Source organism: Pelophylax lessonae (assembly GCF_965119305.1).
Source record: "Pelophylax lessonae genome assembly, chromosome: 1".
Taxonomy (NCBI): Eukaryota; Metazoa; Chordata; class Amphibia; order Anura; family Ranidae; genus Pelophylax; species Pelophylax lessonae.
The window spans coordinates 363301923-363315907 of NC_138768.1; the positions used below are offsets into that span (position 1 = coordinate 363301923).

General features: G+C 40.4%; 1 protein-coding gene across 1 annotated transcript in view; it reads right to left on the reverse strand.

The window, feature by feature from the left end:
* The window catches only part of OSTF1 (osteoclast stimulating factor 1), a 63459-nt gene that overhangs the window by 23646 nt on the left and 25828 nt on the right, over window positions 1-13985 (reverse strand). Inside the window, exons 4-5 of the mRNA XM_082243541.1 lie at window positions 2818-2881; window positions 1072-1125 (exon numbers count right to left, since the gene is read on the reverse strand). Of these exons, the coding sequence (XP_082099667.1) occupies window positions 1072-1125; window positions 2818-2881 (118 nt within the window). The remainder of the gene's footprint in view (window positions 1-1071; window positions 1126-2817; window positions 2882-13985) is intronic.

The following is a 13985-nucleotide window of genomic DNA, read 5'->3' on the forward strand; positions in this document are numbered from 1 at the left end:
CAAATGCAGTAACCACAACTAGGAATTGGTAAGCTGCAATGTAATGTTTGTTTTTGGGTTTAATGCTGCTTTAATTGGCACAATCTAGGAGCTGTTAGGCGCAATCTAGCATCTGTTAGGCTCACATAATTTATTGAAAAGTCATCCAACACCGAGCACATACACTTGCAAGCAAAAAAAAAAAAAAAACATTGGACATTGATGAAGACCATTTACATGGGTCAGTTTAAAATGGGACCACAAAAAAAAAGTGTGCTTTTGAATTTCATATTATACTTCATTCATTTTGGGTAGGCTTGTCTATAACATAATTTTTGCTAAATAATATTTCCCAAAGGTATAGTCTTTTATTCATTTTTAGATATAGAGAGATTAGCTTGAGATACATAGAGGCAGCAGTTATTTACTTAGAACATACATTAAAAAAAAATAAAAAACAAGTCTTATTTTTTTACATTTTTTATTGTATTTTTCTCTCTTCTCTTCTTAGTTCTTTCTTATGGTTGAAATTCAAAAAAAAAAAAAAAAAAAAAAAATTAAAAAAAAAAAATGTCTGCTTCCTGCTTTGCAACAGCTCTGTCCCATAGTACAAATATATGAGCTAGTGAAACCTATACAAGCTCCCATGCAGACAGTACCTTATCCAATTAGTTAAGCAGGAGATCAAATGAGGACGATTCATATACTTTCAGTGGCTAATTTGCAAAACTCTACAATTAACACAACAACAAAAATATAAAGGACCAGGCGCAAAAAAACATGTGATGGCATCTAAAATAACTTCAATGCGGCAAACACTACAAAAGTATCTTGTGTTCTCTTGCCCTTTAACTATGTAGATCCACATCTTTACCCACAAGAAACTGAAATTTACATATAAAACTAAACATTTCAGCCTCCATTTGATTAGATGTGTTCATAACCAATAACCAAAGGTTTAATATTAAAAAGTACAGTGGATATAAATCACTGAAGGAAAGATCACCACAAACAAATGCGGAAATGTGTAAAAGGGATTTTGGCTGAAGGCTAAATCAAGTTGTCCAATGCACAACAATGGATAATACATACCCCGTTTAGAAGCTTCATGCAGTGGATTGTCAATTGACTCTGCTTGTTCAGCAACTAAAAAAAAAAAAAAAAAAAAAAAAAAAACACAATAATATGCAATGATATTTTTATGATCTAGATCACCTAAATACGTATAAGTTTTACGACAATGTGGGAAAAAAAAAAAATGATTTACCTTATTAGAGTATGTTCATACTTCTTGCACCCTTTCAGGACCGCTGCTAGGAGAACCCAACACTCACAGGCTTAACCTACAGAGATCTCCTCTCCCCAATTAACTAACAATCTCCGATACATGATAAAATGGGAAACAGACTTTGGAGAGAACAGAGATCATTTTGATCTCTGTCCAATAATGTCCTGACCCAGGAAAACACCCATAATGTTCTCTTCTGCTAGTACATGACACCATCATGCAAAGCAAAATTTACATTTGGAGGCTCTCCAAATTGCTTCCAAGGTTGCAATCAGGCAGGTTCTTTACATATTTGGTGGGAAGGTCTCAAAATTAAAAAAAAAAAAAAAAAAAATCTGGATACATGTCTACAATCTAATTAGATCAATACAAGACATCTCCCACCAAAAGAACTCCTGGAAAGCTCCATTACACAGACCCCTATGGTATACAAACACAAAATGTAGGCTTCAGTCCTTCGTAGTTTTGGCCACTAGACAATTTCTCGAGCCTGGAAACAACCAACAACTCCTTAATGGAGGTAAAACAAAGGATATTGGGTAAAATGATACAAAAGAAAAATGACGCCCATTCTAAAAAACACCAGGAAAAACATCCACCAAAACTTCCACCATTATATATCTACAGTCGACCCTTAACTATTCCTTTTAAAAAAGGGATCAATGTCTGAGTATTCCATTTCCCAGCCAGGCCCTCCCAACTAGTTCCAGACCCTACTTATCTAAAAACACAGGGGGCCTTTCTTCACTGACTGCCAGTGTAAGGCAGCCCTTTACACTGACAGCAAAGCAATGGGCCCTAACCTCTCCAATGCAAGGGGGTCCACCTCCACCAACAAGGACATTTACACTCACCGCCAATGAAACAAGGGTGTTACATTAATGGCCAATGTAATGTGGGTGTTTTTACTGACCGTCAATTTAACAATGGCATTTACACAAAAAAAAAAAAAAAAAAAAAGGGGGGGGGGAGGGACAGTGCAGGCTGCAAACTCAAGCCAATGAAAGAAGGGTGTTTACACTCACTGTTAACTTGTCTTTCACACCCACTGCCAATGCAACAGGGGCATTTAGGCATTTACAACCACTGCCAATGTAAGGGGGAGTTTAAAACCACAGTCAATGTGGCAGAGCTTTTATTAAGCCGACATCATTTCTAATTGCCACTAATACTCAGGAATTTGTGAACGGGGGTGAAAAATCCAAGGGATGCTCTGGCTTACACAGTGTAAAAGTAAGCGGGTAAATAGGTGTACAATATTAGCCACTGGCCAGCAGTGGTAAAGGGGTATATTATTGCAGGGGTAAAATGGCAGGCACAGCAGTGATTTCAATGGAAAAGAGCCAAAACTGCTTGTGCTCCGCCTGCATGAAAAAAAAAAAAATGGGATCTCATGCACTCTGACTAAGCACCCAGTGTGCATGGTTCCATAGGCTATGCGTTTGGCTCCAGAGCAGTGTCAGAATCATTTAAGTTGGTTTAGTGCACCATAATAAAATCAGATCATCCTTCTTAAAGACACAGATCTGTTAAACAGTTGAATAGCTTACCGTAATTGCTTGGTACGAGTCCTGTTTTTCCTTTACAAGTACCTTTCCACCAATTTGTATCACTCTGCAAAAAAAAAAGAAAAATTACTTACAATAATTTGAACACACTGGATTTAAACAGAACATAAGAAAAACGATTATGTGATTAGGTAAATCCAGATTTTTTTTTTTTTTTTTTAAACAGCGAAATTATCAAATTAAAATTAGGCAGAGTAAAAGTGCTCATCTCAAATATAAACACACACATATAGACTAAAGTGAATGACTACACCGAAGATTGAAGCCACTTCCCAAAGAGACCAAATGAATTGCTGTAAGGTGAAAAGTTCAAGTGAAGCCCTGAAAAGTTGCTATGGTTAACACCACTCTTTTGAAGTACCAAAGTGATCAGTAGTGGTGGATAGTAAGGAAACAGTAAGGTCATCAACACCAGTAGGGTTGCCACCTCATCCCTTTAATCCAGGACACATATTATTCAGGTTCTGAGGCTGATATGCACATAAGGTACCAAGTGAGTTTAATTATCACCTTAATAGGCCACAGAACCTGTGCAATTAATGTGTGTCCTGGTTTAAAGGGATGAGGTGGCAACCCTAAACACCAGGTGCACTAAACATGGCTTCTCTGATAGGCAAGTAGCATTTACCACATCTCAAAAATATAGGCCATCTTTGAGTAAAGGGAATTTATCACTTAAACTGAACATAAAAAGTAACTATTAGTATAGAATAGATAACATCTATGATATCTCACTAGCTGGAGGGATCTCTGGCTAAGTGACAGCCTCAGCTCTGTTCCTCTGTGCTGTGTTGAGAGAGGGGGGCGCATCTCTTCTCACTCTCTACCACTTTCCTACCACACAAACCAGAAAAACTAATATTTAAAAGTAGAACTATAGATATAATTTTTTTTTTCTTTGCATTTTTGAGTAAGGGAGGGTTATAACTCGTCGATTTTTATTTTTTTTTTTTTTTAACATCTGTGTCCCATTGCGGAGATTTTACTTCCTGCCCCATAGCCAAACAGGAAGGGAGAAGAAAATCACATTATCGGCTTTCCAGCAATACAAGGAATCAAATAGGAAATGTAAATACGGAATCAGAATGGCTAAAATCAACTTCGAGAGACAAATAGCGGAGGTTAGTAAAAAGAACCCTAAGAAATTCTTTAAAGCGGAGTTCCACCCAAAAGTGGAACTTCCGCTTTAAGGAGTCCTGACCCCCCGACATGCCACATTTGGTATGTCATTTTTTGGGGAGGGGAGCGGGTACCTAGTTTTGACAGGTACCCACTCCCACTTTCGCTCGGAGCGCCGCGGCGCCCTGAGCGGAAGTTCTCCTCTCCCCCTCCCTCCCTGCAATCTTCTGGGACACGTCAGAGGTCCCAGAAGATTGCCGGCCAATCACGGCGCGCAGCGCGACTCGCGCATGCGCAGTGGGTACCCGGCTGTGAAGCCGCAAACTGTAACAGCCGGGTGCCCACAGCAGTGATGCCGGCGCCGAGGGCGAGGATCGAGGCTTCCGGCGGCCGCATCGCTGGACCGTTGGACAGGTGAGTAAATGGCTGGAACTCCGCTTTAAATATATCAACAGCAAAAAAAAACAAACAAACACAGTCAGAGCATGTTGCACACATAATTAACGATGATGGGAGGATGGTTACAGAGGACACAGAGAAGGCAACCGTGCTTAATGCTTTCTTCTCCTCAGTCTTTACACAAGAAAAGGAGGGGTACACTGACCATGACTGTTTGGTTAGCAGTACTTCACTGGACTTGCCGCTATGGCTAACACAGGGTGACATCAGGGAAAGGCTGGATAAAATGAACACAAGTAAATCACCAGGCCCGGATGGCGTACATCTGAGAGTAATCAAATAACTCAGTAAGGTTATATCTAGACCACTGTTCCTGATAGTATTTTGACAGGAACTGTACCAGGGGACTGGAGGTAAGAGAACATGATACTGATATTCAAAAAAGGGCAGAGGCATATCCCGGGAAATTATAGGCTGGTCAGCCTGATGTCAATAGTATGTAAACTTCTTGAAGGGATGATAAGGAAGTATATCCAAGAGTTTGCTAAAGACATCATCAGCAGTAATCAGCACTGGTTTACTAAAGGGCATTCTTGTCAAACCAATCTGTTCACATTCTACAAGGAGGTGAGCTGTGAGCTAGATAGGGGGAGACCAGTGGATGTGGTGTACCTGGATTTTGCTAAGACGTTTGATAAAGTTCCCCACAAATGCTTAATTTATAAAATAAGGTCTGCAGGCCTCGACCACAAGGTTTGCTCTTGGATACAGAACTGCTTAAAGGGCGTGTCCAAAGGGCAGTAATAAATAACGCATACTCAGACTGGTCTGGGGTGGTAAGTGGGGTCCCCCAAGGCTCGGTCCTGGGACCAATCTTATTCAATTTATTCATAAATAGCATTGAGAACGGGATCATTAGCTAAATGTCAGTTTTTGCAGATGAAACAAAATTAACCAGGGCAATAACTTCACATCAGGAGGCAGGAATCTTACAGAATGACCAGAACAAAATCGCAGAGTGGGCAACTACATGGCAAATGAGGTTTAATGCGGAGAAGTGTAAGGTATTGCACTAGGGGACTAAAAACGTAAAAGCAAAATACACTTTAGGGGGGGAAACTCTGGGGAATTCAAAAAATGGAGAAAGATCGGGGGGTCTTAGTAGAAGATAGACTTAGCAATAGCATGCAATTTCAAGCTGCAGCTGCCAAAGCCAGCAGAATATTAGCATGCATAAACGAAGGGGATGTATTCCAGAAATAAATCTATAATCCTACCACTTTAAAAAAAAAACTAGTCCGACCGCGTCTGGAGCATTCTGTCCAGTTCTGGTCGCCAGTCCTCAGAAGGGATGTGTTGGAGCTGGAGAGAGTCCAGAGAAGGGCAACTAAATTGATTAGGGGATTGGAGGACCTTAATTATGAAGAGCGCTTACAAGCGCTTGATTTATTCTCCCTGGAGAGGAGACATGATAGCGATTTATATATACCTCAATGGGGATCTCAACATAGAAGAAAAAAAACTATTCAGTCGCAAGGAGGCCATACAATGCGATTAGAGGAGAAGCATTTTAACCTCAGGCTACGCAGTGGGTTCTTTACATTAAGGGCTACAAGTATGTGGAATTCTCTACGACAAATGGTAGTAAATGCGGGGAGTATGGCTACTTTTAAAAGACTCTTGGACGTACATCTCGAGGATCAAAACATTCAGGGGTATGTAAAATGATGATTACGGCCACACACACCTACACAGGTTGAACTGGATGGACTATTGTCCTTATTCAACCTCAACTACTATGTAACTATGTAAATCCCTGCAAATTAAAAAGGGAATTCCTTGGGGCCCCCAGGTCACCAGAATCAGTGTCCCTATTGAAAGATTTCCCCTCTATTATTTTTCTGGGGACAACCCAAAATTTGGTATTAAACTTTTAACGATAATGGTAAAAAGGACAAATGGAGAAGGTGAATCGGGAACACAGACAGCAATAAAAAACATGACAGGTGTTCAAATTTCTCTCCACTCTATCCAAAACGGAAGTATAGATTGAAAGCGCTTGCAATGGGCACCAGCTGCTTCCCCAAGACAAGTGTTGTCACAATGCAAATGGCAGTAATAATTGCCAAATGTACTAATATGTATTTAGACAATGGATCCTAAGTAGACATCTGCGGTTCATTTAGTTCCGAATATTTAGACACTTCTCATTATTCGGAGATTCAGTTATATATCCGAATCCCTGAATTACAGTACAAATTAATTTGATAGAATTCTCTGAATAACTAAACAAAATTTGTTCGAATTTCCAAAATTTGAATTGAAAGTCAACTGAAATTTTACATCGAATTCAATTTGAATTTCGAAATGTAAACATATTGTTGAAATCAAAGATTGTGTGTGTTATTAGTGTACCATTTCAAAACAATACTGTTTTTGTTGAGCCAAAGGCGATTTAAAGAGTCATTGTAATCATTTGATGAAGATTTTTCTTTTGTTCATTTTGCAAGTGTAACATTGATAAAAAGAAACCAGTAAAATATAAAATACTTAAAGCATCTGTACTTGACATTTTTTCTCAGCTGGCTAAGTATTTTACATAGTAAAATGTTGAAAAGGAAGAGAATACTTTAATTAGAACACTTTGCATATAAAAGGGTTATTATTAATACAAATCAAGATCAATGTGTATAAAATAACAAATCAGATGCTTGGTTATTCGGCTGCCACATTAAAAAAAAAAATCAAAAATTTTAGATTCAACCAATCCGCAATGTATCCATTTAAATGTTTTGAAATCGAGACAAAAAAAAAAAAAAAAAAACAGTCAATTTGAAGAAAATTCGAAATGTACATAGAATGAATTCTGAATACAAATCCCAAATATGACTTGAATAAAATCAACCGAATTTAACTAAAACAAAATAACTAGATTAACAAATCTAAATGAAGCAATTTTTTTTTTTCTACATGCACATGTTTAATCATGAGTTCTTCTTTGATGCATATCTGCCTTTGGTCATCTTCATTTAATGGGGAATAGGAGAAACAGAAGCTTACAGAGGAAAAGGCACTTCCAGTTTAGCTCACAGGAAGTGACAAGGACACTGAATTTTTGGCAAAGTCAACAGGTAGTTTTGTACTTGCTGAAAATGATCATAGACTGAAAATGAAGCAATGCAATTACCACATCTAAGGACTGCAATCTGTTATGTTCTTATGATTATGTATCACGTTATTACTTTTCAAACTTTAGAGACTGGCCATGTACGCATATTTTTTTCCCTTTGACCTCGTTTTTCATTTTCTTAAAGCCATGTGTCTACTTAATACACTGCACAGCAGGAAATACGACATTTTAAAAAAAGTTTTTGGTTTTTTAGACACCCTTAAGGCAGGAAAGTCTCACGCTAACTCTGACTGAATATTTTAGAATGACACAGGTACATTTCACATAAATGTACAAGTTTCTCCCAAAGTGCTAATTATTTCTAAATAATAATAGTATACTATAAAAGCCGGTTCACACTAATCCGACTCAAAGTCGCACAGACTTTGAAGTCGCCCGTGCAGCGCGACTTCATCGTGGCTTGCAAACGACTTCTCATAATAGAAGTCAATGCAAGTCGCTCCGACTTCGCCAAAAAATAGTGCAGGAACCTTTTTCTAAGTCGGAGAGACTTGAGTCGCTCTGATTAGAACGGTTCCATTGCACAGCATTGGCAGCTACTTGTTAGGCGACCAAGTCACCTGACAAATTGGAGTAGTGTGAACCGGCTCTTAAGTAAAGTTTATTATTAGTAAAACTAGAATTTTCAAAAATCAGACTTTTGCCAGCTTTTTAAAATGTTAGAAATTGTATTTATATCCGAGTTTACTTCAGATTACTATTTGCATCCTTCCCACACCTTATTAATCCCTACTCTAAACGACTAAATATCAAGGTGATCTTGTTTTAATACATTTGAAAGCAGCCCTGAAAAGGACACTGCAGCAAAGTCAAGGACAATAAAGCAGTAGGTAAGCAGCTAAGTACCTTTTCAATTAGCCAATTTTACTAAATGAGAGGGTTAGTGAATTAAACCCAAAAGTAAACATATAGTATATTGCAGCTTACCTATTCTTGAATGTGATGGCTGCATTAGGTTTTTTTTTTAGCCCTTATTTTCCCCTCTGATCTAGCCAATAAGTCTAGTGTTTTTCAACAGGACAAGCTATTCTGTTGATGTAGCAGTTAGCAGGATGGGTCAAACCATCTACCACTGACAGGGGCAATTACAATGATTAGCTTTTATGTAAAACTTATCCAGTAAGGAAAAAAAATGGTTTGCTGTAACTGCATATAACGTATTAGTTTGAGTTTGGCCTTAGTTTAGTAGTGTATTTAAATCTGATAGTGCATTTTACCCCAGACTGACAATGCTGTTGTCCAAAGGTGGCTCCTGTGCTCCTTGAGCTAGAGTGGGGGCACTATAATATAGGAGGTGTGTTACTGGCCAGATCACCAGGTAAAACCAGAGGGGGGAAAAAAAAAAAAAGAAAAAGATTAAACCTAATGTATTCAACCACATCCGATGATTGGTAAGTTGAAATACATTATGTTTTAGGTTTATTACCGCTTTAAGCAAACCTGTCGCCCCCTGACAAAGTAAAGTGACAGCAACCTTTAATGGTAAGCACATTCCATGTGTTGATATGCAAGCTCGCTCCATTATAGTGTCTGGGTACCCCAAAAACTAAGGTTTCACTGTAAATAAAACCGGTATCAAAACCAAAAAATAACGTCAGACGTGGTGGCTGCACAAGGTTTTATATTTAAGCTTTTCTTCCCCCCATTTTCACCTGGCAATCTGGACAGTAACACAAGTCCTGTATTAGAGTGCCCCCACTCTGGATGAAGAAGCATTGTCAGTCTGGGGGGAGGGGAGTGTTAGCTGTACTAGAAGATTTATATAAAACAAAACAAATTGAAGCCAAACTCCAGATAACACTTTATAAACAGTCTTGTTCCTTTTGGGATAAAGGCATTACATGAATAAATAAAATCTGACCAATGTAACCACCTCTGTAAATGGCCTGATCATCCCACTAACTGCTACATCTGCAGGACAGCTTGTTTTAAAAAAAAAAAAAAAAACCAACAACAAACACACAACATACTTACTGGCAGGATCCAGTAGCCTACAAAAAGAAAACCAAGGCAGACATTGCATCTAAGAATGGATAGGCTGCAATATAATAAACATTTGCTTTTGGATTTAATACCACTAACTACTGACCAGCTGGCCCGGTCCCTTCCTACCTACTCTGCTTTACTACCAGCAAAACTGTCCACACAGTGATGGGACAATAGAAAGGCATGCGAGATGGAAAGAAGTGGGGCCAACACCAGTAACTAGAGCACTGGTCAGTGGGTTTTCGGAATGATTTTATGTGGCATTTTACTTAACATTACACATATTTTAAATTTTGATTAAATCTTTATTTTGGAGTAAAGTGTAAGTCCACCCTGACAGTAAAATCCCTGCACCTACAGACAGCCACAACAAAGCCATCTAGCCCTGTAAAGAAGAAATCTGTATACATACCTTTTTTTTTTTTTTTAAGTCGATCCGGTCTCCCCCCTTTCTGTCAAGCAGCGCTGGACAGGGACAGCGTGGCACTTGCAGAGATAGAGATAGAGATAGAGAGAGACTGGAGCAGCACACTGTGAGCGAGGGACAGAGAGGCTGTGAGGATACCCCCTGCAGTGCCAGTTGTGGGCCTTGCCACGGACAACCGAGAGTGAGTGGATATCTGTTTGGAGGAAGTGTTGCTGTGTCGCTGGGATTGGGCAGAGGCCCTTGCGGCCATTATCTATGGCTGTTATTAATTGCAGTGTTGGCACTTATAAGTTGGTTTTGTGTCGCAATTTGGGCACTCGGGCTAAAAAAAGGTTCGCCGTCACTGGCTTAGTGTTAGTTCGTGAAGTTCTGTAGATACAGGGATTTTAGTGTTAGGGTGGACCTACACTTTAACCAGTTGCCAACCACCCGCCGCAGATTTAATCAAGGTGGCTTGGCTGCGCGAACCAACTTACCTGTACGTCGGTCGCGCGCAGGGCCCGATGTGCCGATTTGGTTCAGAACCGATCATCAGGTCCAGGCCAATGATTTTTGGCCTGGACCTGGTGATCGGTTCTGACCAATTGCAGAAGGTCCTGTGCCTGTGTAATGTAAAACACAGGCACAGGAAATAATGCAATTGTCTCTCATGGAGCCCTTTTTCGGTTCCAGTGCAGCACCCTCCTAGGTAGGTCCTAGGAAAAAGCATTTATATGGCCCTGTCTGCTTATCAGAGGGGCCTGATCATTCAGCTAGGCTGTCGTGTGTTTCCAGGGGTATCTGTGGAATCTGGGGAGTCTCCCCACTGTGTCCAATGAGGGCTCTTGTTGGGCAGTGGAGGAAACCTGGCCAATAGCGTCCTGGGGTTTATATCCATCTCAGTGGGCAGAGTCTGCCGCAATGCACCTGGGATGGGGTAGAAGTCTGAGGGGAGCACATGACAGAGCGTCTTTGGCAGGAAGCAGAGTCCCAGGAGTAGGCTGATGGCTGTCTCTCCTCCTGTCAGAGCTAGAGAGAAAGTGTCTTGGGCGGTCGGCCTAGCGGACGAAGGTTGAGCTGGGCTGCAGAGAGGGATCCAGCGTGCTGTGGACCGAGTGGAAAACCAGTGTTGTGAGTACTGGAAACTGCGCAGGAGATTGCCTAGAAGAGGGGACCACTCCAGAAGGTCAAAAGGGATCCGGGAGCCAACTAACCAGTAGAGAAGACTTAGAAAGGGGGTGCCAGAGTCTAAGCCCTGAAGAGAGTGAAAGGGGGCACCGGTGCGGGCCCTGAAGTGTTCAGCAGTGCAGCAGTGTATACAAGTAGCTTGCTCAGCAAGGAGTGCTTAAGGGAGCTTAAAGAGGACTTATTTATCCAGGAAAACAGTCAGAAGTGAGTTTAGCGTTGACCGGCATCCAGCCAGCGTCAAGTAAGCGCCAATCGGCACTTTTTGATTTGTCCCTAGCAATTTGTGCATAGTTGAGCCAAAGGAGTATCCCACTCATCCCTTCTCCCATCTAAGTTACAAAATAAATACAAAAACCCAAAGATACTGGACTAATCTTTGTCTCAGTGCTCACACTTGGAAAACATGCTTAAAATGTGCTGTTGTTGCTAGCGGTAACCCAGGCGGACTCATATCCAGCAAAACGGCTGGGAATTGTGCTACACCAGCGTGCGAGAAGAGAGCATCAGACAGTGAGTACACAAGCACTACACTGACACTAGTACACATAGGCACACATTTAACGCCCTGATCACCCCCCTTTTACTCCCTGTCAGTGTCACTATATAGGAGTATACAGATAATTTACTGATCACTGTATTAGTGTCACTTGTGACTCCAGTTAGGGTACACGCCATACATCCTCTAAGATTTAACCCCCAGATCACCCCTAGTTAACCCCTACATTGCCCTGTCACAGTGTCACTGTTAATATTTACCGGTATATAATTATATAAAATATAGTCTACCTATTGACATGCTCTTGCGTCAAACAGTATGTGGGCAGAACTATTCGCCCATTACCGGAAGAATTAAATGAACATATAGCAAATATCTAAAAAGGTTTGACTAAACATTCCTGTAAATATCATAATCGCGATCAGAGTGGTACAGAATTCATCATTGACAAATATGTTCCTCCTTGGAGGGGGGGAAGCGAACATTAGGGGAGTCTCACGTCTCAAGACGTTTTGGTTTTCCGAGCTACATTCTTACTCTCCGTAGAGCATGAACGTCGAGTGGGATATCAATGCTTTTATCAAAGCCTAGTTCTCCCTAGATGTGTAGGATTAATATTAAAATTTCTCACATTTATTCCTATAACTTTTTATTTATATTTTATGGTCTATGAATATTATCTTCTTTATTATGGGACCTCAGCTGGATAGATCACCTGAGCTATCATCGCTTGCCATGGATGATTTTTTACGATTTTACTTTTTATTTATTCTACATCAGTTCTACCCAACCAATATATAATTGCTTTAATATATTTTTTGTTTATCATTTCGATCCATTTGGCACTGTGGCAATTAAGTATTTCCTCCATAACTATAATGAGGTTTGACAGAACAAGCGAGGAGGTATGCAAGCGCCTCATGGCCAATGGAGTAGCTTGAAGTGCTATTCCTCCTGTTCATGATAGAGGCTTGAATAGTTTGAGTTCCGAAAGCGAGGCTTAAAACTCAGGCACCAACACCATTTTGTCCGCCAGTTGCTGGTGAGATATTGTTTTACACTCATGTCCAGCGGTGTCACGTTCTCTAATATATATATATATATATATATATATATATATATATATATATACGCAATGACAAAGAATGGTTGCATACCCCAGATGAGGTCTTGTTTGACGAAACGCGTCGAGCTCCATTTGTGCCATTGTGTTCCATGTTGCCTACAGAATACCATATTGAAAGGGCTTCTTTATCTACCGAATTGTAGGTGTTCTTAACCTTTAAATAAACTCTTTACTGTGTGGTTTTACACTACGTGGAGTTTTTTTTGTCTTTTTCCTCTGGCTATTCATTAACCGCTTGCCGGCTGCCGCAAGTAAATTTACTGCGGCGGTCAGCCCCTCACAGGCAAAGTGACGTTAATTAACGTCACTAGCTTGGGAGGGTCTGGGGAGCGAGTGCGCGCCGCCTGATGCGCGCTCCCGCGCGGTCACGGACCCCCCGCGCGCGTGTGACCGGCGGACCCTATGTCCGCCGGTCACTCGGCGATCGTCGGGGGAGAGGGAGAAAGTCAGGCAGCTTGTGTAAACAAGCCACCGGTCATTCTCCTCTGTGTAAAAACACTGATCACACGGTTCTACTATGTAGAACCGTTGATCAGTGTCCTTACACCTCAAGTCACAGCCAATCACAGTAAGAATCACGCCCCTAGGGACACACACAGCCCCTCCCTCTCAAATAAAGTTAACCCCTTTGCTACCAGTGTATTTTTACAGTAACAGTGCATATTTATAGCACTGATTACTGTAGAAATGTCACTGGTAACCCCAAAAGTGTCAAAAATGTCAGTCAAGGGTCCGATATGTCCGCCCCAATGTCACAGTACCGCAAAAAAAAAAAAAAAAAAAAAAAAAAAAATCGCAGATCGCCGCCATTACGCGTTAAAAAAAAAAAAAAAAAACAACAACAATCTTTCCCTTTGTTAGTAAACGCGATAACTTTTGCGCAAACCAATAAAAATACGCTTTTTGCGGTTTTTTTTACCAAACATATGTAGCATAAAACAAATTGGCCGAAAATGTTAAAAAATTTTGATTTTTACATTTTTTTTTGGGGAATTTCATATAAAAAAAATGTGAAAAATATTGTTATTTTTGCAAAATTTACGCTCTTTTTTTGTTTATAGCGCAAAAAGTAAAAAGCGCACAGGTGATCAAATACCACCAAAAGAAAGCTCTGTTTGTGGGAAAAAAAGGACATCAAATTTCTTTAGGTACAGCGTCGCACGACCGCGCAATTGTCCGTTAAAGTCACGCAGTACCGAATCGCAAAATACCCCCTGGTCGTTTAGCAGCCAAATCCTCC